We start from the raw sequence: 24,929 nt of genomic DNA, 5'->3' as shown, positions 1-24,929 counted from the left end.
TAGACTCGATTCACCAACCTAGAATCGATTCACGAACCAAGAATTGATTCACGAACCTAGAATTGATTCACTAACCTAGAATCGATTCACAAACCTAGAATCGATTCACGAACCTAGAATCGATTCACGAACCTAGAATCGATTCACGAACCTAGAATCGATTCACGAACCTAGAATCGATTCACGAACCTAGAATCGATTCACGAACCAAGAATTGATTCACGAACCTAGAATTGATTCACGAACCTGTAATAGATTCACTAACCTAGAATCGACTCACGAACCTGTAATAGATTCACGAATCTAGAATCGATTCACGAACCTAGAATCGATTCACGAACCTAGAATCGATTCACGAACCTAGAATCGATTCACGAACCTAGAATCGATTCACGAACCTAGAATCGATTCACGAACCTAGACTCGATTCACCAATCTAGAATCGATTCACAAACCTAGAATCGATTCACTAACCTAGAATAGATTCACGAACCTAGACTCGATTCACCAACCTAGAATCGATTCACGAACCAAGAATTGATTCACGAACCTAGAATTGATTCACTAACCTAGAATCGATTCACAAACCTAGAATCGATTCACGAACCTAGAATCGATTCACGAACCTAGAATCGATTCACGAACCTAGAATCGATTCACGAACCTAGAATCGATTCACGAACCTAGAATCGATTCACGAACCAAGAATTGATTCACGAACCTAGAATTGATTCACGAACCTGTAATAGATTCACTAACCTAGAATCGACTCACGAACCTGTAATAGATTCACGAATCTAGAATCGATTCACGAACCTAGAATCGATTCACGAACCTAGAATCGATTCACGAACCTAGAATCGATTCACGAACCTAGAATCGATTCACGAACCTAGAATCGATTCACGAACCAAGAATTGATTCACGAACCTAGAATTGATTCACGAACCTAGAATTGATTCACGAACCTAGAATCGATTCACGAACCTAGAATTGATTCACGAACCTAGAATCGATTCACGGACCTAGAATCGATTCACGAACCAAGAATTGATTCACGAACCTAGAATCGATTCACGAACCAAGAATTGATTCACGAACCTAGAATTGATTCACGAACCTAGAATTGATTCACGAACCTAGAATCGATTCACGAACTTAGAATCGATTCTCTAACCTAGAATCGATTCACGAACCTAGAATAGATTCACTAACCTAAAATCGATTCACAAACCTGGAATCGATTCACGAACCTGGAATCGATTTACGAACCTGGAATCGATTCAGGAATCTAGAATCGATTCAGGAACCCACAATCAGAATGTGTAACCCAGAATGTATTTTGCAAAAACATATCTTTTGTTAAGGAGTGGCATGTATGGAGCTAGGTTTTACAAGGAAAATAATTACTTTACTTAATACAGAACTTAAGACAGTACGGGTTCAAAAAGACGATGAGATATATGACATGAATCTGTGTGGTACGTCAAGACGTGTATGTAAATATTTTCCTAGTAAGTCCCAACTCCATACCTGGATTGGATAATTAAGTACACCAATCACGAAAATTACTAATTTCAAAAATGATTGGTGCATTAGCGCGAAATAATCTCAATATAACCGTTGTTCACATTACATATCATCGACTAAGAAATCGATCAGGATGTCATTCGAAAGGTATTGAATGTGTCTTCATGTATGGCTGTAATAATGTTCAAGTTCAGTTGTGCTAGACAGGTCGATGAAAACCGCTAAAAAATGAAGTCATCCAATTTTACTTCATAGAGGTATTTCGCGAAATTTTTTTTGTGATTTTAAGCCAAAACAAATATTTTGTGTGGGATTACGACAATATGGAAGGAAAATATTTTTTTTGGTTCATTTCCCATTTTGGTCTGTGTCTAGTCTAATAACAAAAATAATTAAAACGGAGTGCTTTCCTCTCTGTACCACCATTTCAATTAAATATTTATTTAGAAAATTAAGTAGTTTACCTTAATAGAGATCACAAATATTTCAGAGGAAGTTAAAAAACTTAACAAACTTTTTTTTGTCGTCGATAAAATGTTCAAAATTGGCTATTCTAATCCCTTGTCCATCCATCATATTTTCAACGACTTCAATTCAACAGCAGCATATTTCTTAGTGACACCGACATTTTCTGCATCTTCTAGAGTGTCTGGCAGCTTAGCATTCAACGTTTCCGGTAGGAAAAGGATAAACAATCCAGACATTAGCGACGTTCCACCGAATATTAGAAGTGGTAGGGCGGGCCAGATGTGAGCCTATGTGACAAAGAGGTCCAAATTAATCAAACAGAAAGAAGCCGATGAATGAAAATTTTATCTTTACGAGTAATGGCGTCTGAGGCGCAGCCATCGATCCCAATCGTCCGAATGTACATCCTACACTTAGCAGACTCTGACGCACATTTGTTGGAAACAGTTCGGAGCAGTAAACGTATAGCACTGTAATTGATACGGATATTCCGCCTTTGCCAAAAATGAATAGGACCAAGCGCCATGTCAATGCATCTTCTGGTAAAAACTCAGTTAAAATACAGGCTCCACCACTGATCATCATGGACAGGAATATTGACCATTTTCTGCCTAGTTTATCCATTAGCACATACGATGACAGAACGGCTGGTATTTCAGATAGTCCGATCAATATAAAATTGGTGTACTTATTACCGCCCAGGGCAACCGAATGAACACTTAAGCCGAAATACACTAAATCGTTCACAAAGAAACAGTAGCAACAGTTCAACAATCGAAGTAAAATAGTTTTTGATCGCAACGCACTTTGAATGTCACTTTTTCCATTTATTTGATTTTCAGTTTTATCGGTCACTTTAAATTTCAACCTTTCGAGTTCCAGTTCCGTTTCTTCGGACAAAGTCACCTTATTTGTCACAGCAGCATTTCGAATAATCTTTACCGCTTCTTCATTTCTGCCCATTTGGATCAGCCATCGAACACTTTCCGGCATCCACCAAATAATCACCAACACCAGCAACACAGTCGCATACAGTATTTGCAGCAAATGCCTGAAATGTTCGGTGTACATTGCGACAGCACCCAGCAGCATCACTCCGACGCAATAAGTTGAGCTCAAGAGAGTTCCGGCCATCACTCGTTTACTGGGTCCTACGAATTTTAGGCTGTGATTGATCGGGCTAAAATCAGTTATGCCAATACTACTTACCGACAAACTCCATTCCTAAGACGAATACCGCAATGTAAGGCGAAGTGGATAGAGTTCCTTCGAATATTTGTAGAATGAAGAACATCAAGTAGTTGTGCGAAAATGATTTCAGCAGACCCATCGTACCACCGATCAGAAGACATGTTATCAGTATTGTTCGTCGACCGAATCTAGAAATGTCGGAAGAAAACATTTAGGCCACACAGGGCAAAGATAAGAATCTCTTTGTCAATTCTAACCGATCGGATAGGAGTCCTGCTATAGGAAGCCAAAGCATCTCTGCAATATTACCAACGGATCCTACTGCTGTCAATTTCCATTCGTTTTCGATGCATGTTAGGTTGAACTTGAAAAATTGGAATTGACTGAATTATGATGGTGGTGGTGGTGATGATGATGATAAATAGAGCTTTTAGAAAATTGGGGACAGTGGTAGAAAGGCATCTTTCAAAACTAAGTACTTTAACCTTTTATAAACGGCAAGCGCATGGCAACAACATCATTTGTATTTCTTAGTTCATGTACTCGATTGATGGTTTTGGTGTTGTATTGCTGGAACAACTACTACTATCTGCTAGTGTTTGAGACAAAATCTATTACTTCGTTATGTTAAACATACATTTCATTCGCCTATTACTAGCTAGAGGTCATCGTTTGTTCTACATAAGATTTAACACAGAAACAAAGAAAGTCCTGAAACATTAGAACCGCCTAGAAAGTAGCATATCGTATGGGATGTTCAATTATTATGTTCGAATATGACTTCGGAAGAGAAGTCGAACAATTTAATCACATTAAGTGAAAAGAGTCACAGTCTTAGTACTGACTAATTTAAATATGAGGCTGAGACAGAGTTACTGAATTGAGAGGTTTGATTGACATATAAGTTTCCAAACACTACTATCTACATGAGATAGTATTGTACTGTCTGAACATCTGCAAGTCCAAATAAATTTTATTATCCTCGCCATGCGAAATTTGACCATTGGCAGTACACCCTCTGCGAAAATGATCCATTACGTATGGGACAGGCAATAAACCATAATACATTAGGGGTAAACCATTATGGTTCGTAAAGTTCGTGAGTATGCTGATTTCGTAGACTTTTGACATATATGAGAGAAATGTCAAAAGTTCACGCTAATGCCATACTTACGAACTTTACGAGCCATAATGGTTTAACCCTATTCAATAATTCGGAAACAACTTTGTGATACCCTCAAAGTCACTCGTATGTTTTTGAACAGCTTGAGTCAGTAACTGTTTTTCGACAAGTGTGGAGTCTGTTTATCTGAGCAGAAGGCAAAGTTTGTTGTTGAAAAACACACATGCAAATTTGTTTTTATCCCAAAACTGTACATCATGTAATGAATTACTTTCGCAGCATCCAATGTAATCTACTAATTCATGGTGAATGGACGTAGTGCAAATATATTAGACTCAGGCGGTTTGATAGAAGCATAGATTAAACTTTCTTTAATGAAGAGTCCAAATCCCATCAGCACTTAACGGAGCTGATAAATTTAACTTTACTGTAAAATTCGGTTAAATTTATCGATTGTTAAATTTATTGTAGCTCCGACACTACTTTTTTTGACAGTTGTTAAATTTAGCAGCACTGACAGGAATTGAGCTAATGTAAAACCTTTCAGAGACGTGGCAAGTACATTAGGAGAGAGATTTCAGCATCAGTTCTCTTTTTTCAAGAGTACGATTCAGTATTTCACTGAAAGATGTCGCTGCAACAAAGCCAATGTCAAAAGAAAAAAGATGCAGGACTCTGGAACAGTACTTAGTTTTTAAATCGGCTCTATATCGGCTTGGCGATATGAGTGTTAAAAAACGGTATGATGAAACGATAGCAAACGTTTTTTCAAACCCTTATCTCCAAGCACGGCAGAGTAAAGTAAACCAGGCAGGAGCGATTGATTCGACTAGGGACCTGAAGAATAATCTAGTAGCCTTATTTTTTGCCAATAAAATTATGCGATTTATGGCAGTATTCATTTGAGTTCATTTTCATACAGTGTATTAGGTCTATTTGACGTTTCGAAAATGAACCACTACTGCCTGGTTTATATTACTCTGCTGTGCTCCAAGAAAATATAGGTTCGATTGAAAAACTGATTACTGTTCTGGAGTCCTGAGTTGAAGTGCTATACGATTGCATTTTATTTGACTAAAAAATCCGACGAGTAAAAAAATAATTATTTTTCTGTTGACATTGGCTTTGTTGCAGCGACATCTATCAGTGAATTAGTGAATCATACTCTATCTGTGGAAGTGAGATAGAATTGACAAAAAAGAGAACTGGCGCTATAATCCCTCTCCAGTATAAAATCGAGTGATCGAGTTTGTTACTTCATTCGATCTAAACACACTTACAACCAGACTGACTGCTGCGAAATCATTAGTTTCAATATGTTTGTCATTTATTCTTATCGCCATATTATGGTCGTTGTCGATAACAGATGATTATTTTGTTACATTCTACAGTTTTTTCTGCCACGACTGCGACAGTCGTTCTACATTTCGCATTATATATATAATATCATTCTTACACTAACACCACACTGTCCCATGCATACAATATGACGTAACCCAATGAATTAAAACAGTCTCTTTCTAACTGGTTCATCGAAAAGTTCTGTTCATTCCGTTAAACTGTGTTGTTGTTGTTGTTGTTGCACGGAATTGAAAACGTTGTTTTTATTTACAAAATTCGATCGGAAGTACGGAAAACATTGAACATATCGTTATCGTGTAAATTATTATTTTGATAATTAGAATTTAATTAACTTCGCGATTTTTTTTTAATTGTTTTGTAAAACGTGTGCGTCGCTTTCATCTTCCTCATAATATTTGTATATTACTTCAATGTTTGATATTAATTGCTGTTGAACAAACATCGCACAAGGTGTTTTAGAGAATTCGTCGAAATTCCCGATGTGAGTTTCATTTTCGCCAGATATAACTCGTTGTATATATGCATACACTGAACCATCTAATAACTAATTACTGACTCAACCATATACACGTTTCGATGAAAGTTATTCGAAATCGAGTTAAAAGTGCTGAGCAATGTTAATGAAATACAATGTTCTATCGAAGTTAAAATTAAGTATTTAGTATTATAGATAGCAGAGCCAATGGAAGGTATATTGAAATTTATTGCATTGCGGTGAATTTATCGACATTAAACACTATTTTCCTTAGTATTATTCCGAACATTAATTCTGCCATATTGTGCGATATGCGTGACGTCATTATTATTTACCTAGAGTTGCCTACATTATAATGTCAATAAGTTGGTCGTTTACGCCAACACAATATTAGTATATTATGACACTGTGGAATATTGCCAGCGTTATACACTCGTGTACATTACACAAAGCACGAGTGCAACTACACAAAACACGAGTGCAACAAGTGTCTGTAATATAAAAGAGAGTACAGAGAATATTCACTGAGCGAAATTTCCTACATGCTATACGTATATCAGTCGTGCCACCTGTTAAAAAGTGTGATAAGGTAGTTATACAGCGATCTCGAATATAATACATGCGAGACGTATTTTGCTTTGACAGAGATTTAAAAATATGAATTTTATTGAATTCACTTACAATTCAGCAGCATTTTGCAATAACCATGTTTAAAAGACATTTTTTAAATGTTAGAAACTTGGTTATTACAAAATGGTGTCCAATATACACGATAGTAACAGTTGACAGTAGTTATTATACATTTTAGAAGTTATTGGTAACAAATATTTCAAGTTAAAAATTGACTTCTTTGGGAATTGAACCGGTGACCTCTGGATCATGAGCCAACGATCTTACTAATGTTGCAGAACAGTAGTGTTGGTTAACTTTTCTTATTGTTGAAGCGTACTTTGAAAGCTATAAACGTGTGTGGCGTATAAGTTACCCAGAGCGCGTTATAACAGAACGCACATAAACAGTGATATGACGTTTGTTTTAACATAATTGAATTTAAGTTCATAAAGAATGAGGAATTAGTTACGACTTGACGGCAAGATAGTTGTGGACTTGGATCGATTATAGATAATTTTAGCTTAAGCATCTTTCTGAGGGGTTAAACTTCCGTCCCATTCGTAAGTTATTCACATTCCACGTACATCACCACAATACGTAACACATGAATATTCAAATGTAACAACCGAAATACGTAACTACGTTTTCGTTATGTCTCACGTATAGAAAACAGTGCCCATGTCTCATATACGTCAGTGAAGTATATTACACCTATCCGAGAAATTTTACACATAACCGAAGTATTGTCTGAATTTTCTTTTTCTGGATGTTACACGCGTAGTAATCTCTTGTATATTACACAGACACTCGTTGCACTCGTGTTTCGTCTAATATACACGAGTGTATAACGCTGGCAATATTCCCCGGTATCATAATGTACTATTATGCGATTGTGTTTTATTACCTCTCAAAGATAAAAGGTGTAGTGTATACATATACACACATACGTTACATCATCATTATCATATTATCTGTTGTGCGTGCTTCAATTAACGTCAATTTACCGTGTAGGTTAATCAATGTAAATAAAATAATAACAATACCGCTAAACCCATTCCAACCGAGATCGATTCGTTTTTGCTATGTGATGTATACTTACTTCATTCAAAATGGTTAATTCATCATTTCGGTAAATGAAATCAGACGTGCACCTCTCCACTAAAGATTGATTAAAATTATCGGCACTACAGATTGGCTCAATCATTACATTGTCATCGTAGTATTGAGATAGATTTAGTGTGCTAACGAATCGTGTACATGTAGCCGGTCGTCCCTTTGCTGCAGGTGTGGTAAAGTTCAGCCAATCACTCTTGTAGACCGATGAGCTATTGTCGCATTCTGGTATTCGACATCTGGTGGATCAAAGCATAAAGAAGTTCTCTATCAGGTGGTGGTATGTTCGGTTTAAAAAAAAATTCGGTGGTTGGATAGGAAATTGCATTGTTAATGAACTGGTGATTATATTTGTTTTTAAAATTACAGTGAACGTCAGTGATATTTGTGTGGGAATTTCATTCAGCTGTTTTCCAGCTGGTTAACTCATGCAATCGTAATCGGTTATAAGTCTTTGTAGCTTTGCCACAACCATGCAGGTGCGTGTAACTATTCCCACTCTTATAAGAAGTATAACTAGTTTACAGTCTTGGGCATACATTTCAGAATTTTTCTCACATCTGTTGTGGACGGTTGAATTCAGACACTTTCCCTTGTCGTCCTCACGGGCTCCAACTCGAAAAATTTCTTAAAATACACCATCCACAACAGATACGTAAATATCTACATTTGCCCCGCACTTTATTCCCGTCGAAGAATATTAATCAACTTGTTTTTGGCGAGTATGCATGTAACCCTTGTCCTCGGCTCGGGTATCACCACTGAATACTCGAAAAAAATCACTTTATTCTTGTTATGTAACCAGTGAACCAGCTGGAAAACAGTTGAATCAAATTTCAATACAAATATCGTCCGTGGTAGAATCAATTGAAAATAATAATCAGATAGATCCTAACCGAAACCGCTTCCGACAAATGTTTCTCAAAAAAGATATCACGAATTTAAAAAGAATTGTTTACTGTCAGGAATTGCATCGTTCAATCGTCTATGGAAAATCGTGTGAACACTATGAACAACACCGTGCAAAAAATGCAAAAAAAAACCTTCATAGAAGTGTTATCAAAAAATTAGGAATTTTTATGGATATTATGAGTCCCCTCCAGTTACGACCCGTCTACAATAAAAGATGACGTTTTATCATCATTTATCATCATAAAAAAAATGTTTCATTTACGAGCCCCAAACGAGTAGAGAGACTTTGGTCGGCTCGTAACTGAAATAAGCGAGTCCCGTAACCGGTGTCGTTACCCTAGCTGATCATTCAACGCTATTCAAGATATTTTTTTTTGCATAAATTACGTACATAATCAGAGAACAATCCATCGAATAATAGACCGATAAACTTTACCTGTAATCAACTTGACCGGTGGTGAATATATAACTCAGTCCAACAGCAGCTGTTAACGATATGATCACACAAGATATAATATAAACAACGATTTGAAATCGACCGAAATCACCAAGTTCCGGCAATATTGAATCTAAGTCAAAGTCATTTTTTGTTGTTTCTTCTTTCATTTTATTTGCCGGATTTTTTTTTCTACAATTTTTTTGTCGATAGTTCACGTTTCTTTTTCGGTTATCACAGAAAGTAATTGCGCGCAGCATAAACAAACAATAATTTATTTATCTATGACACCATTCTTCGACGAAACATTACGACACTGCGAGTATACGAAATAAATAGGAATTTCAACTGAACGTCACGAGACACTAGTCAATACTAAAAAAAGTCAAATTTTCTTATCATTCATTGGCGATGAAGATCAATGCTTTTTTTCGCTATATTTTTTTTTCAAAGCGATAACTCTTTACGGTTCAGCGTACAATTGAGCAAGACCGGTAAATTTGATTTTGGTCATTGTTTTAGCTAGCAATTTAAATTTAATTATGTCTGAACACAGAAATTATTTATTTTTTTTCGGATCCGACGGATATTATCACAAGAACATTGCTTCGTCTAAATTAAACAGCAATGACAATAAAATTTCACTCGAAAAACGTTTAACTATCTGACTCTCTGATCTTTTTATTGTACTTTGACGATCGTGTTTAATGATGAAATACGACTTCAATATATCATTGGCGATTGATGGTTCAGTTGATTCATTATGTCTGTCTTAGAATTGAGTAATAACACTTTGCATTATTTTAAATGTATATTTATGCTTCGCGCCTCACATGTTCAGAGCAAATGATTCAGAATGATTCTAATGTACAAGAGGAACGGGTTGAATTACGCTAAAATGTTTATTTTCATGGCATATAGCCACCTTCAACTCAATACACTTATAGAATTTCGGCATAACAGTTTCGTGTATACGGTCCGCTGTTCTCTAAATCTTTAAATAGTCCAGCGATTTGTCGATGAACAGTTTGATGCTAGCGACGCGAAGTAGACCTTAATTCAAATTTGTCTTTTGTTGTTCTGTCAAGTTTGACAATGTAACAGAAGAAAAAATTGATTTAGGTCTCTTTTGCGTTGTGTGTAGCGACAATAATTCTAGCCACACATAGCGACGCGAAAGAGACCTAATTCATTTTTGTCTTTTTTGCTGTCGATTTTGACAATGTAACAAAGGAAAAATTTTAATTAGGTATATTTCGCGTTGCTGTGTGTGTAGCGACAGTAAGTGCAGCTACGCATAACTACGCGAAAGAGACCTAATTCAAAATGTTCCTTTGTTACATTGTCAAACTTGACAGAAGAACTAAACAAAAATTTGAATTAGGTCTCCTTCACGTCGCTATGTGTAGTTAGAGTAAGTCTTTATGATGACGTTGTGTTGTTAGACTGAAAATGGCAATATTACCCTAGCTAGACATTGGAATGCGCAGACCTAATTGATTTTTTTTCTGTCAAGTTTGACAATGTAATAAAAGAAAATTTAGAATTAAGTCTCTTTCGCGTCAAAATTGATCATCTACATGGTTCATTGAAATTCGACACCGAAACCGCAACAAATCCCAAATCAAAACAACATGTCGAATTTCACTTTTCTATCCCTGTAGATGATCAACCGCTTAACAGAATGAAATGGACGTAAATATTTTCATTTTCATTTTCTCGAATCTCATCGCTGCCAGACTACAAAATTTATACTTTAATTTTGCACTATGGCACATACAAGTGCACGATATTCGTTTGCCTAGTGTTCTTTATAATGATGCCGGGAAAACGAAAACAGGCTATGATGGACTGTCGAAATGTGTAATATCAGCGACTTATCGTGTTACAGTAAAGTATTATGTTCAGTCGTTTTATGAAAATTGGCGAATTCTTTGTGAATTTTGAACTTCATTCCAGTCTTCTCAGCTTTCAAATAGCTTGAACATCCACCAACAACAACAATCGTCGAAATTTCATTGCGAGCTCATAATTATATTGGCCAAGTCAACCAACAATCACAACCTATTCTCTCATTTATAAATATAGCTCAATAGTTGTGCTCGCCACTGTGGTTTTGTGTGTGTGTGTGAGTGTTAGTCAGTCAGCACAATTATTCTGTTTATGAACGAACGGAGTATCTGAATATTATTGAAATTTTAGACTAATAAAGTCCATAGTAGACAATAACCTTAATTAGCATCATATTAGAAATTTAGTTTCAACAAGAGCAAAGCAAATCGTGCCATGAACAAAACGTTCCAGAATGAATGCAAGTCTCCGCATAGTTAATAATCACTCAGAACTATTTTCGTTGCATTATCCAATTCATGAAATTCAATCACTTTGAATATTTCTGGTCAATTCAAAGCAAGAACCGAAATTCCCATTTTTGGACCAAATTTAGGACATTCAAATATGTATGGTTTACTTACATCGATGTTCTCTGGTTCGCTAAAAGCTTTTATATTTGTGCTGAAACATTTACTTATTACTCCAATGAAATATTCATCAGAAAAATATTTTTCTTATGAAAAACGTTTGAAGGGAAATTCTGAAAATTATTTCTGAGTGAGCTATAATAGGTCGGGAGCCCATGTGCGTATGAGTCGTTCATATGTAAAAGCAAGAGCATTGTTGACATTATCTTAGGGAAATACTGTTTCTTCTACGACTTTTATTTTGGAGCGATATGATGTCCTAACAAGGATGGGCCTTATAAATATCTCAGCCGACCAACATCGTAGAATATCCAAATCGGTGTCAAAATGAAGATATTTTAGTAAAATGAAGAATGAAAGCCCGAAAAGTTGTCATAACAGATTAATGTACTTCTCACGGAGATTTTTCGTTTAACATGAAAGTTCATTCTTCCCCCACGGAAAGAACTGAGCCATTTTAAAATGTGAAGAATTGTTGCAATTCATCAGTTTTTAATTAAGCCTTCCAGATGGGACAACAAATAATAGTACCTTAGATGGTGATTTGTTTGTGATACTAGTAACCTGTGTACTCAAGAAACTTGCTTTACCCGAGCCGAAGGCGACCTTGCTTTAGTCGAAATAACCGTTTCCCCAGTTTCTTGTTCCGAGATGCATAAGTGAGTTTGCGTGAGTCACAAAATTGTTTCCGAATTAATGAATTCTGCAGCAGGATCTTCACTGCCTGAGCAATGCGAAATATAAATATGAAAAAAGAATTTTCATAAAACGAACCGAAAATTGTCTTCATGCAATGGATCATTTTCGCAGGGGACAAACTGCTACTTAACGATCAACTTTCGCATGGGGCAGACAATAAAGTTATTTTTCGTGAAGCAACAGTATCTTAATTTTGACAAATTTTGACAATCAAAATTTAATTTCTCTTCGATGCATAACCTTACTGAAATGTCTATACTTGGTAAGATGTTTCCAAAACGCTCATATCCGAAAGCCGCTAAACAAAACGTTGTCTTCGTAGGTAGTACGATAAGAACGCTCAGGTTTCGAATTGCGTTCTTCTAAGGGACTGATATGCGCATGGACTCTCGGTCTACAAATATCGCGTTGAGTATACGTGTGCTGGTAAGCATTTACGGTTCAATTTAAAAAAAAAATCTATAAATAGAATACGTACGAATATTACTGCGTTCAGAGAAAGGTAAATACAATCGAAGAATAGTTATACGGAAAGAACACCTAGAGCTATTCAAATCAAATTAAATCGAACGAAAGTTCTGTTCTTTGTGTACTCGGTGTTTTAACTCTATTTCCTCGATGTAAGTTTGAAATGAAATTTATTCTTGCACAAGCAAATATCGCTAAATGAAATTCCGTTAAATAATTTCAAACCAAATACCACTGAATTGATGTTATAATTCGTTCACTGCATGACATCAAAAAAATGTATTCAGCAACTTTAACTATCGTTTTATCGATGGGTTGGGTATGCTAAATATGATAGCAAATAAAAGTTAAATTGAATCCAAGTGCCAATTCAAAATTTTATCAATTGAAATTAAGTTCAAGTAAATTGAATCTAATGTGCTGAATCGATTGGAAACGATTACAAGTACTAATTCACTACACAAATCATGTCATCATGCTACAATTCGATTAAAGTCATTGTCAAACACACATCAATTGTTCGAGCTCTATTTTAGATAAAAAAAAGCTTTACGTGGCAGCCCACATATGTAACACTTGAGATTATAAAAGCATGGCATCTGAATAAATAGAATAATTTTATTGTAAAAGCTAATTACTTTGATAGAGTACAAATCAATGTATACGTACAGCGCAGTATGGTCAATCCACTTCTTTCTTTGGGTAATAAAATGACCAGCAACGATTGCATCGTTCAATCGAATTTTCTTTATATTTTCTTCTTTCCAATATTTTCTGCCTCCTCTATTGTGTCGGGCAGCGAAGTGTTTAACGTTTCGGGAAACAACAGAACAGTAAATCCTGATAAAATAGCCAATCCGCCGAATAACAGAAGTGGTAAGGCCGGAACGTATTTGGCCTTCAGAGAATAGAAAGAGATTTTAATTACAAAAAGGGCGTCTAAGTTTTAACTCAGTCTTTCCTACGCACCAGCAACGGTGTTTGTGGGGCTGACATCGATCCAATGCGTCCAACTGTCGAACAAATTAGTACCAAACTATTACGTAGACTGGTTGGGAACATTTCCGAGGTGAACACATAAAGTACGGTAAATGAAACGGTAATTGCCGCCTTTCCCACAAAGAATAAACTCAATTTGCCCATTGTGCTCTCACCCATCGGAATGTACTGCGTTCCTAAACACGACAAACCACAAACGAATAACGATAGACTTAGAGTCCATTTCCTGCCGATTCGACCGCTTAATAAATTTGTAATAAAATAGCCGGGAATCTCAGCGGCACAGACAAGCATAAAGTTCAAGAATTTATTGCCAGCCAAAGAAACTGCATTCAAACTGAGACCGTAATAGACGAACGCACACGTCATCCATACTAAGAAACATTTGGCTATTCGAAGCAACAGTATCCTCGAACGGAATACCTTCTTCATCTCTTTCCTTTTCTCTGAGGTCTCTGCTGTTTTCGGACTTTGCGCTTCCAATGAAGTCCTCGGCTCGATACCACAACTATAAATTAGTTGTAACGTATCGTCCTTGAGCGTTATTTTATTTGCATCCGCCGCTTTCAACACAACATCTATAACTGCCTTGCTTTTGCCATTTACCCACAACCACCGGACACTCTCCGGAATCAGCCAAAAATAGATCAAAACCAAAATCATCGGACAGTACACTATCCGAATGAGCAGTCGAAAGTTCAATGCGTACATTGCAATAAACCCTACCAACACTTCACCGATGGTATAACTACAGGCAATTAAAATTCCGCCGATTACACGCTTGCTAGGGCCTAGCATTTCCATCGCCAATACAAATGCGATTGCATAAGTTCCAGATACCAGAGACGAATCGATAAATTCGAATATGGCGTACATGACATAATTTACGGAAAATGATTTAATTGTTCCAGCTATGGCACCAGCGAATAGACTGTATATGTACACTGTGCGGCGACCGAATCTAATACAAAAAAAAATGTTTTCTTGTTTAATTGGTTTCGATTAGGCTAAACAATTTTTTAAAATGTTGAGCTCATACTTGTCAGATAGAATACCCATGGTGGCCATGAAGAAAAATAATCCAGCATTGTTTATCGTACCAATTAATGTTAATTTCCATTCATTATCACAAGTTAAATTGAACTGTGCAACAACAATAAAACAAAAATGTCAATCAAATCGAATGATATAGTAGATTACGTCCTTGTTTGGAACTTTTTATTTCGCCAAATGAGCCGAGGGCGAGGGAACCACACAAGGCGAAATACAAAGTTCCAAACAATTACGTAAGTGATTTTACTCACTAAGTCCCGTTAAATGAGTTGTGACGTTTATGTCAACGTAGTAATGACTCAGTTTCCGGGGTGCAGTGAGTTTTATTACTTCGAAGCAAGAACAAACCTCATTCTGTAGAGTCAATTCGTCGGTATCGTAAATGAAATCGGTGCACGTCACCTTATTTGAATGGTCGAACATGCCGGTGTTATTACACACATCTGGATGTTCCGGAACGAAAACCTGTTTGAACTGTGTACACTTGTCCCGTATGCCATTCGTATCCGGTATCGCATTGAAAACCCACGGTTCACTGAAACTGTACGGTTCTTGGTCACATCCTGGGATATTGCATCTGAAATTATTGCATGGAAAAGTTACTGATTCATTGTTGTTAAGTTGAGTTTAGTGAAAATATTTGGTGGTTTAAGGTTGTTTGACAGAAAAAAGGAATTTCAATCCGAAGAAAAAAGGGTCGGTATACACCTCATTCGTGAACGATGGGATAGGGATAGGAGGTCATTCTGTTTTTCCGGTGCATAATAGCTATTTTCGTAATAAGGTATTTAGTAAATGGGATTGTTTTGCGCACTAGATGTGAGATTGCCGATACAAGCGAAGCGAGTTCAGCAACACATCGTGTGCGCAAAGTCTCCATTTACTACCGTGTTAGGAACAACGTTTTATCTCCTGTAATGTCATAATCACCATAAGAACCAATTTAAAAAAATTAAACTGAAGCTGAAACTCATTCATATTCCCCACAAATAAAACACACATCTAGTACACTGTCAAGAACTTGTAAATTTTCAATGAATAAATGTGAAATTATCGAAGTTCGCCGTGAATAAATGAGAAAGTATCGAAGTTAGCTGTGCGCAAATGACCAATTGTCGAAATTTTCAGTTAATAAACGTAACGTCCTGTGAATGACGTGTTTAAATCTTACCCATTTTGCTTAATCTACGATCACCGCTAATATGACTAATGTCATTCAGGAAAAACGTTGTTACTAACTTATGCTAAAAGGATTTTTTTAGCGAATTCGATTCCATAACTCGTCTCTGGCTCATGCTGGAAGCCTCTCATTCGCTTAAAAAAGCCTTTCAGCATGCGTTAGTAAAATAACTATTACAATCCTAGGGTTGTAAAGTATGCCCAATTTTGTATATCGTCTCTCGACGTGTAGTAGTGTATATAATTCAAATGTCTCGTTTGCCTAGGATCACCAAAGTTCACACTTTTCATTTTTTGGGAAAAATTTTCGTTTGGCGGGGGAAAATATTTTTGACACGTGAAATTATTGTTGAAATAAAAACTGACTGTTGAAGAGTGAAAATATCTTTGAGAGGAATTGTTGTTTACGTATATGTGGTGGACGGTACATCTTAGGCAATTTCGCGATTTGTAGCTCGAGCGAAATTATGGCGATAAGCCAAAGTGTCTAAGCGGTCCACCACAGATACGTACATAAACTTTCTTGCTGAGGACCTAAATCACTCGAAAAAGTCAGAAATTTATGCCCGAACCAAGCCGGGGATATTTCACTAGTGTGGATCCGACATTTTCATAATCAACACTTTAACGCCTGTTCGTTCACAACATCTAATATACTCTGCTGTGATTTTAATGATGTGCTAAAAATCATAATCAAAGCCGTAGTATATCTTCTGGCGATTTTCTTTAAATAATTATTATTCTTCAGATCATAACCCCACTCATTTTTAAACACAACATTGTACAGTACAGAAAGATATCAAGTACTCGTACACTACACACAACGTACACATCTTCATGGATATATTCCACGCAAAGAAACATTTTGATACCAATTTAGCTGATAAAACAAAACAAAAAAAAATTAAATCAAAGTGAGATTATTTGGCAAAATAATCCAGTTCGACGTTATCGGTTGTACTATTCGGTGCAAGAAAGGTTTTCCTATCGCATAGGTACAGTTTCAAAGTTTGTTGAATAATCGAAACTATAGCAGGTAATCTGCTAAGGATATTCTCATGAATAATCCAAGAACTTACATTAGATTTACATTACATTTTGTTGATATATCTATTGACTTCGACATTACTATATTGTCATCGGCTTAGATAAGTTTACCAGCCATTTGGAATATCGAACGCTTGAACAATTATATGTATACCCTCGAGTGTTTATCGTATACTTTGACTAATCACGAAACGTTTGATCGCTTGGACAACAATCTTCTATTTCAGATCCATTCCAAATATTAAACCGAATTCATCATGGGACTTACGGACCTTGAGGAGCAAGTCAGTATTTTGATTTCTTATTTGCTTAAAAATGGAGTGAACTGACGAAGAATATCCTCCAGTTTACATTCTACGCAGCCTATCATCACACAACGGTCAACAAACTGATCCACATTGTATGCGTTTGGCCCATTTTATGGTCATTCTATGTACTATCCGAATACATTCCATATGTGGCACCTGCGCCATTTAATTCTTTTGTATCAGCCGTTCATCCGTTAAATGTTACCTTCGTTGCCGCTGTTCTCTATGCTGCTGTGTACATAATGATGGATAAAAAAGCTGGCGTCATTGCAGCTATTCTTTTAGGATTTTGTCTCATAACTGGACGAAAGTTCTACTTAGAATCGGAAGCTATGTTCGACTATCCAGCCTGGCAAATAGCAGCCGTTGTTCAAGTTGTTTGTTGGGTCGCTCAGGTGATTTATTAACAAAAATTTCGTTCGTACGGCACATTCAATTGCACAATTCTTTTGTCTCAAAGTTCGTCGGACATGGAGTGTACGAAGGACGAGCTCCAGCATTATTCGACAATCTTGTGCAAGCTTTTGTGTAAGTTAATTTGAAATTTGATTGATGAAGTGGACTACAAATGTTTGTCGATTTTAGCATGGCCCCGTTTTTCGTATTGCTTGAAGTCCTTTTCCACTTCGGATACAGACCCGATTTCCAGGAGAAAATATGGAAAAAAGTTGACAAGGAAATTGCTAAATTCAAAACACAAGCGAACAAATCTAAATCTGGTGTCAAGTCAAACAAAAAGAAATAATAAAATCAACTCAAAAAATCATAAAACAGAAATGATTTAATTGAAACAGACGCTTTTTACCAGTATTATCGCATTCGCCTGTCTACTGCAGGCAGAATTGCTGATTGGCGTCGCTGTATTATTTACATAAAATCAAGTAATTCGTTTGCGGTTAAAAGCAAAAAAAAAATAAAAAACATTTTCCACATGAAAATAGAAAACCCGCTCGTTTGGCTGCACTTGACAACCTTTTAGCTGAAAATATCTCCAGCTACGGCTCAAAGGTTGTTCACATGTTCACAGTACCTAATCACAATAATTATCTCGTCAATTCGAATTATCTTTGGTCAAATTCGAAATGAATGCTTTGAATGCTGTTTCAATTGGTTAATAATATTTGCTCGCTTTAAGTCAGTCGTCATCCGCTTAATCAGTACACACAAAATATTTTGGAAACATCCAATTATCGATAATATATCCATGAATGAGAGGAGGACATTTGTTCCGGAATTATTTTGTGAATTGAAGTTTGAAAGCCGTATCGATTGGAATGTAGTACAGTGGTATCATGGCCCAAGTCTGTTTTTCCGTATAAGTGGTAAGGGGCGACTCGGATTCCAATCGAATGTTGAACGAATGCAGTGGCGAGTTTCAATACCCATTTCCGTTTGGGTTTTGTTTCCATGCATAATTGGTAAACATATGAAAACTTTCGCTATTATTTAACATCAAATGAAAACTTTAAAATAATTTGATTTGCTGTTTTGATTTGACCTAAATTCCGAACTATGTGGCCAAAGTTTTGCTAGCGAAATTTTTGAATGAATACAAAATTAATTGCATTTCTCCGTACGGATCCTTCAACCATCTGATTGATGTATGGGAACGCTTCAAAAACGAATAAAACTTTAATATTGTGATAAAGAATGCAGATGGTTCCTTAGTAGCGTGACCTTCATTGACCTCGAATTTACTGTTTTTTTGAATCCTCCCCCAGACTAACTACCTTAATTAATGCATTAATTAATTAAACTATTACGAACGGCTATCATTAATAACGGCAAGCTCTGACTAATACGGTTTATATTGAAAAACGTATGGTCAAAAACGAATGAAGTAGAAGATATTGCTTCAATCTCTTGAAAATACGTGGACTTAATGAAGTAATAGATCCGATAGTTAAAATGCTGATATGCTTACCGCTTGTGAAAGGTTAAGTAAAATTTAAAATTATGGAAAGGCTTCGAAGTGATTGATAAAATTAGTAAGAATACTGATCACGAACGGTCCACGACAGATTTGTTTTGATCTGACTGACAGACGACTGTTCATTGCTCAAGACATAGAAAGTCAGACTTCATGTCGTGCGTCAGGAGGCTACTTATAACTTTGTACTTTGTACAATTCATCGCGCTAACTTATGTGTTACTATGGTGAGAATACTAATAGGCTGTGAAGTCAGCCAGCGCTGTTCCCTCAGAAATTTCTCTTGTATTCCAGTATTTACCAAGTGTGGGTACATTTTCATAGTAGCTTCTCACTAAGTTTCGAAATTTCCATCGAAAGGTGGCAGAACTTTTATTGTAAATTTTCAAATTACTAGTTCAATCAGAAAATTTACTGCTGTCTCGTGTAACGGACCAGTGGAAACGACTGAAGATGGTTAGACCACGCTAACCTCTGACCGCCACTGTATCCGGAGGCCGAAACAGCATTTCGTCTCCACTTTCGCTTCACGCGATCCATGGGAAAGGGAAGAGCAATTACGCTCTGTTTGTTTTGATTGATTTTTTCTGCGTGTTAGATAACACCACCCCTGGAATTAGTGTGTTTTCCAGGTAAAATAAAGTTTTGTACCTTCAGAATATTGAATGTAAACTTTGGGTAGATCGAACAGATCGCCATTTTATTAGATACGCGGGAACACACCTTTTCCATACAAACAAATTCACCAAAATCGAATTTGTATGACGTGGTGAATTTTTTGTATGAAACGTGGTAGGTCATTTGCATCTGCATGAACTCAACAAAATTTACAGCCTTGCTTTCGATCTGTAGTGAAACGATGTGTATCCGTTGGACTCAAATTCAGCCTTTCGTCCATAAATGCATGCTGAAATGTTTCCCAGGATCCTGAAAGTGTAAACTTCTTTGGATTTCCTTTCTTAAATGTTTTTTCGACAGAAACGTTAGGAGTTACTACCGTCCGGTGGAACATCAACAACGAAGGATACATCTGAAGACTTTTCATCTTTATCAGTAAAGCGGTGCAAAATGCATGAAAAATGCCTGAAAAATACGCGTCTACATCAGATTTACAAAAAGCATCAAAATATTTGACAGATGGTTCATACATTTTCTGTCACTATTCTGCAAGCATTTTTAATGGGTCTTTTTTTCAAGCAGCTTTCAGACATTTTTCACGAACTTTGTACTCACCTTAAAAGTACTCAGTTCGTGAGACTGTGGAAAATGCTTGAAAAATGTGCACAAAAATGAGAGTATACATAAGGCTTACATCAAGCATGAAAAATATTTGAAGAAGACACATTTGTTAATTGACAACTGCCTTGGTGTGGTCATTCAACGCCGTCAAATATTATGTAGAAATACATCAAAAATCACACCATTTAGTATTCTAATCTCAGATGCATATACAACTTTGTTGTAATCTGACATTATTTAACATTCATATGGAGAGTGTAATTACATTGATAGTATTTGACTGATCTCTTCTGTTTCGTCGGCTGATTTTTTTTATTATTTCAGTAAATTGTTTTATTGTTCCACACAGTCTGTTTTATCTGAAGTGATAATTAAATGACATAATCTCAATGTACAGCTAACCGCATAGCTTTGTTAATCCTACTCCTACAACTAATATAGTATTAATCAAGTTACATCATTAAGTCTTATTAGTTTATATTTAAGTCATAAAATGTTCAAGGAAACGAACACCGCAATTTCTTTCTCTGTAGATAAATTACAGTAGCGTGGTTAGAGATAATAGAAATTGTAATTAAGTAAATTTTCGAATTACCTTACCGCCAACTAAATCATTTAATCAGCTACAAATCAGCTGATCAGAAGGTTACTCTGTCAATATTATGAACGTTTCGATTAAGTCATGGGAAGACAAGTGACAACTTTGTACGTCAATCGTAATATTAGATTACAATCTAGTTTGACACTTTTTATTTGCAAAGTGTGAGGCAAAATATAAGTTTCCAGACAATAAGGTAAGGTATTTCAGTCAAAAATTTGACATAAAGTTAACTTTACCTCACTGAGCCAAAACTTTACCTCAAGTTGTTGAATAAAATACTTGGCAATGGGGCAGATGATGGAAATGGTTAACTTCACACAAGAAGTACCATTTCCATCATTTGCTCCACTGCTAAGTAATGTACTATTACCGTATACTACTGTGATAGAAAGGTCACGCTATATGTGCATTGACACGCTTTCGCCTATTATGTTTCAAAATAGATCAATACACACTCGGTGTATACTTTCCTCGTGCTGTGCACTCGGTATACGTACACACCTTGTGTGTATTGGCTTATGTTGAAATATTACTCACAAAACCACCGGGAAAGTGGGACGATGACAGTTTTCCCGCTGCGAAATTGATCCATTACGTGCAAAATATTTTCGATTCATTTTACGTGAATTCTGTTGTTATAATCAACTTTCGCATAGGGCAGGCAGGCAATAAACGAGAATTCACTGGTATGTAATTCAAAATATATGGAAACAACCTCGTGATAGTCGAAGCTCACTCGTGTGTTCTTGAGCAACTTGATTCGATGTTTTTCGGTAAGTGTAGTTGTATACATCTTCGTTGAAAAGTGCCAGATGATTTCGATTCTATTTCTGAAGTAATTCTACTTTCGACTATACGAGAATTCAGTTTTCTCTTTTTTTAATTCCTCTTATTTAGTTTATTTTCATTAGCTTTTTTTTAATTAAAATAAAATTATAAAGATTGAAGTTAGACGTGTTCAAGAAACCTCTATGGATATTCAAAATGTTTGCTCGGAAGTTTTAAGAGGTATTACTTCGGATTGCACCTGTGTAAGCTTAGTTTCTTGTATGTTAAAAATTTACATTCACGAAACATACTTGACCGAATAAGTTGAAATAGTGCCACGACAATTATTCACTCAGTTATGAGGACGACAAAATTTTTTTTTATAAATTTGTTGTTTGGTTGTCCTCATCATCTGCCATTTGTGACGCAATTTTTTAATATAAAGAATTGGTGTTAAAGTTACATTTTTGCGTATCGGAGCCTTGACCGTCACCCTTTCTGATATCAATACTTTTGTAAGTAAAGGACTTGCGTCACCCTTCCTATTTTAAGAGGTTTTTGTCTGATATCAGTACTTTTGTAAGTTTTAAGGTTAAAGCGCCAGTTATAACATATCAAAAGTTTTTATTTAGAGACGAAGACAGCAGTTTTAAATATCCCGTAACACAAAAGATAATACCAAAACCACATTTGAAACAGGAAAATCCAACTACCCGACAATTTTCATTTTTGCCGCTGTTGTCTGCTTCTAAAACACTGAGACTTTGTCGAAGGCACCAACCTTAAAATTGAAACACTTTTCCAGTTTTGGTCATTTCGCCCGTATTCTACTCCCAAAACTCTGAGACTATGCCGAAGACACCAATTCTCCATCTGCCATACATTTCGAAAAAACTCTAAAAACATAAAATTGAAACACTTTTCCAGTTTTAGTCATTTCACCCATACTCTACTCCCAAAACTCTGAGACTTTGCCGAAGAAACGAACGTTTCATCAGCCATAAATCCGGAGATAAATCTAAAAACTGATAGTGACCAAATTTTTCTACTCCCAAAACTGAAAGTAAAAAACATTCCAATTTTATCTCCAAACCGCCTTCATATCAAGAGAAACACACAGACACATAAAACGTTCATTTTACATGTAAATATATGGGGCTTGTATGGGAACTTCCGAAAGCCCTAGCTCCTAAACGAGATCATGTCGACCCAATTTTTTTTGCCAAAAGTCTTAGAATCATGCCAAGAAACTACTTCCAAAATTTCAGCAAAATCGTAGAGATAGATTCCACTAGCAAACAAACAAACAAACAAAGGTTGTTAAAATTCATCATTTCAAATCTGACCTTTCCCATACAAAAATCTAGATTTTGAAATGCAATATCTCGGCCAATTTTGAACCTTATGAGACATGCGATAGCTCGTTGAACTCGTATTGACGCCCAGAATACGATTATCATACTTTAAGAGTCGTGGGAGCCAAGGGGGAAAAGTCAAAAAGTTGCTGTATATATGTTCCTTAGTCCCTAATTTTTTTTTTTTTATTTTTTTGTAGTGTGGACTTGCGTCACGCCTGCTTACTAACGTGCAGGCATGATAAGGTGTGAATTTGACAAAGAGAGCTGAGAGTTTGTTTGCTAGAGAGAGTATTGAATTTTCCAATATATTTATTTTCGTGAATCGTAAATCAAAAGCCAGCGAATCGGAAAGACGGTAATTAAATCAGCACAAGATAATAACAATAAAAATGTACTCACCGATACTGTAATATACCAGCTGTAAACACATATGTGAGAGACATTTCCGATACAACAATTATACCAATGCAAATGAGAATGAAATTTTTTATTTGATATCGACCGAATTCACCCAGTTCCAGCAAAATGCTATCAATATCAACCTCTTTTTTCGTAGAATCTACCATGTTTTTTTTATTTCACTCACACTGGGTTTTAGCAGAATAGGTTTTCACCGAAACTTTAGTATTTTCCGAAGTAAAAACAAAAACACGAAAAAAAAACACCAACAGCAAAATATGCAAATGATTGATTGTAATTAGTTTGCCTTAACGTCAATTAAATTCAAATCAACAATTGGCATTTGTATTACATGCTAACGAGGAATTTCACACGAAATCACAATAAAACACATTTCCCATACACAATTTCTATATTATTTATTAAGTTAATTATTTAAGTCAACGCAATTCTACAGCACTCAATACCTCATACAGATCGCAATTGTAGTGTAATATTCAGTTGACAAAAGCGTAACAATAATTAAATTGATGTTTTAAGTGTTATTGCCATTGAAATCAAGAGACGCTTGCTTATCGAAACGGTTGGAACAATGAACAGACAATGTAAGAGTGTATCAGAGTTGGAAGACCTTTCGCGAGTGTTAGTAGCTATAAAATTATTCGTTTATTATGTTTATCGAAGCTATTGTTGAATCTAGCTTAGCGTATTTCCATATGGTATACCTACTAATACACCACAGACAGGTCTGTAGTGAATGAATACGTCAGTCTGCTGAGTTCGTATCACAAACGAACACAAGATTTAAATTGACTGCAGCACCGAAAATCCGAAGTTTATAAACACCGAATTAAGCGGCTAATAAATGACCAATTCAAATTCAACTTGATGATCACAGTTACTTATATGCATGTGATTTCAACCATAATTATAAACATTTACGTAATCAATACGATAAATGATTGGAAATAGTGTTTCCTGTGTGCAATTTGTTTACCCGAAGCCAAGCTGCGAAGCAAGGTCAATATTAACACGAGTTGCAGTTTTCCGGTGAAATAATCTCGCGTTGTGAGAAATTATCCGCTTACTGTTTGTCTATACATGTTAACCATAATCTGAAGCAGACATGACAGCCGAGAAAACGTCGCTGAATATCGAGCGTCATTTTCAACTTGAATT

The 24,929-nt window shown here is 36.0% G+C and overlaps 3 protein-coding genes across 12 annotated transcripts; 1 reads left to right on the top strand and 2 right to left on the bottom strand.

Annotated features, from left to right (window-relative positions):
* Positions 1-1,936: 1,936 nt before the first annotated feature.
* LOC119071024 (organic cation transporter protein-like) lies at positions 1,937-10,111 on the bottom strand. 4 transcript variants are annotated; one of them, XM_037175631.1, is made up of 7 exons: positions 9,440-10,111; positions 9,223-9,400; positions 7,861-8,113; positions 3,447-3,553; positions 3,208-3,377; positions 2,353-3,149; positions 1,951-2,285 (listed from the first exon to the last, which is right to left on the bottom strand). In XM_037175631.1, the coding sequence occupies exons 1-7, from the start codon at positions 9,480-9,482 to the stop codon at positions 2,103-2,105; spliced, it is 1,731 nt and encodes a 576-aa protein (XP_037031526.1). In that variant the 5' UTR covers positions 9,483-10,111; the 3' UTR covers positions 1,951-2,102. The 4 variants fall into 4 exon arrangements, with proteins under 4 accessions (XP_037031517.1, XP_037031526.1, XP_037031533.1 ...); XM_037175638.1 differs by having other exon boundaries at positions 9,223-9,403; positions 9,443-10,111; XM_037175622.1 differs by having other exon boundaries at positions 1,937-2,285; positions 9,223-10,111.
* LOC119071217 (2-hydroxy-palmitic acid dioxygenase MPO1-like) lies at positions 5,956-18,226 on the top strand. Of its 4 annotated transcripts, none has more exons than XM_037176040.1 (5): positions 5,956-5,970; positions 17,375-17,431; positions 17,494-17,850; positions 17,916-17,983; positions 18,041-18,226. In XM_037176040.1, exons 2-5 carry the CDS (start codon positions 17,405-17,407, stop codon positions 18,198-18,200), a joined length of 612 nt encoding a protein of 203 aa, XP_037031935.1. In that variant the 5' UTR covers positions 5,956-5,970; positions 17,375-17,404; the 3' UTR covers positions 18,201-18,226. The 4 variants fall into 4 exon arrangements, with proteins under 4 accessions (XP_037031935.1, XP_037031926.1, XP_037031953.1 ...); XM_037176031.1 differs by lacking the exon at positions 5,956-5,970 and adding an exon at positions 16,979-17,136; XM_037176058.1 differs by lacking the exon at positions 5,956-5,970 and adding an exon at positions 16,990-17,014.
* LOC119071076 (organic cation transporter protein-like) lies at positions 13,563-24,717 on the bottom strand. 4 transcript variants are annotated; one of them, XM_037175741.1, is made up of 6 exons: positions 24,218-24,717; positions 23,751-23,938; positions 15,270-15,498; positions 14,908-15,011; positions 13,839-14,829; positions 13,563-13,767 (listed from the first exon to the last, which is right to left on the bottom strand). In XM_037175741.1, the coding sequence occupies exons 2-6, from the start codon at positions 23,915-23,917 to the stop codon at positions 13,618-13,620; spliced, it is 1,641 nt and encodes a 546-aa protein (XP_037031636.1). In that variant the 5' UTR covers positions 23,918-23,938; positions 24,218-24,717; the 3' UTR covers positions 13,563-13,617. The 4 variants fall into 4 exon arrangements, with proteins under 4 accessions (XP_037031636.1, XP_037031621.1, XP_037031628.1 ...); XM_037175726.1 differs by having other exon boundaries at positions 23,751-24,400; positions 24,476-24,717; XM_037175733.1 differs by having other exon boundaries at positions 23,751-24,400; positions 24,480-24,495.
* Between the last annotated feature and the right edge of the window lie 212 nt (positions 24,718-24,929).

This window comes from Bradysia coprophila, chromosome II (genome assembly GCF_014529535.1).
Source record: "Bradysia coprophila strain Holo2 chromosome II, BU_Bcop_v1, whole genome shotgun sequence".
Lineage (NCBI taxonomy): Eukaryota > Metazoa > Arthropoda > Insecta > Diptera > Sciaridae > Bradysia > Bradysia coprophila.
This window is presented reverse-complemented; position numbering and strand designations above follow the sequence as displayed.

What these genes read in the sequence shown, in the direction of transcription:
- LOC119071024 (XM_037175622.1), bottom strand. Translation starts at nt 9,482, where the DNA reads ATGCTGCGCGCAATTACTTTCTGTGATAACCGAAAAAGAAACGTGAAC. An exon ending in ACCGGTCAAGTTGATTACAG is followed by an intron (nt 8,114 to 9,222) that starts GTAAAGTTTATC and finishes TTGATCCACCAG; the next exon opens with ATGTCGAATACCAGAATGCG. An exon ending in CGCCTCAGACGCCATTACTC is followed by an intron (nt 2,286 to 2,352) that starts GTAAAGATAAAA and finishes TTTGTCACATAG; the next exon opens with GCTCACATCTGGCCCGCCCT.
- LOC119071076 (XM_037175718.1), bottom strand. Translation starts at nt 23,917, where the DNA reads ATGGTAGATTCTACGAAAAAAGAGGTTGATATTGATAGCATTTTGCTG. An exon ending in GCTGGTATATTACAGTATCG is followed by an intron (nt 15,499 to 23,750) that starts GTGAGTACATTT and finishes CAATAATTTCAG; the next exon opens with ATGCAATATCCCAGGATGTG. An exon ending in AATTGACTCTACAGAATGAG is followed by an intron (nt 15,012 to 15,269) that starts GTTTGTTCTTGC and finishes GTTGTTGCACAG; the next exon opens with TTCAATTTAACTTGTGATAA.
- LOC119071217 (XM_037176040.1), top strand. Translation starts at nt 17,405, where the DNA reads ATGGGACTTACGGACCTTGAGGAGCAA. An exon ending in TTACGGACCTTGAGGAGCAA is followed by an intron (nt 17,432 to 17,493) that starts GTCAGTATTTTG and finishes AATATCCTCCAG; the next exon opens with TTTACATTCTACGCAGCCTA. An exon ending in TTGTTTGTTGGGTCGCTCAG is followed by an intron (nt 17,851 to 17,915) that starts GTGATTTATTAA and finishes TTTGTCTCAAAG; the next exon opens with TTCGTCGGACATGGAGTGTA.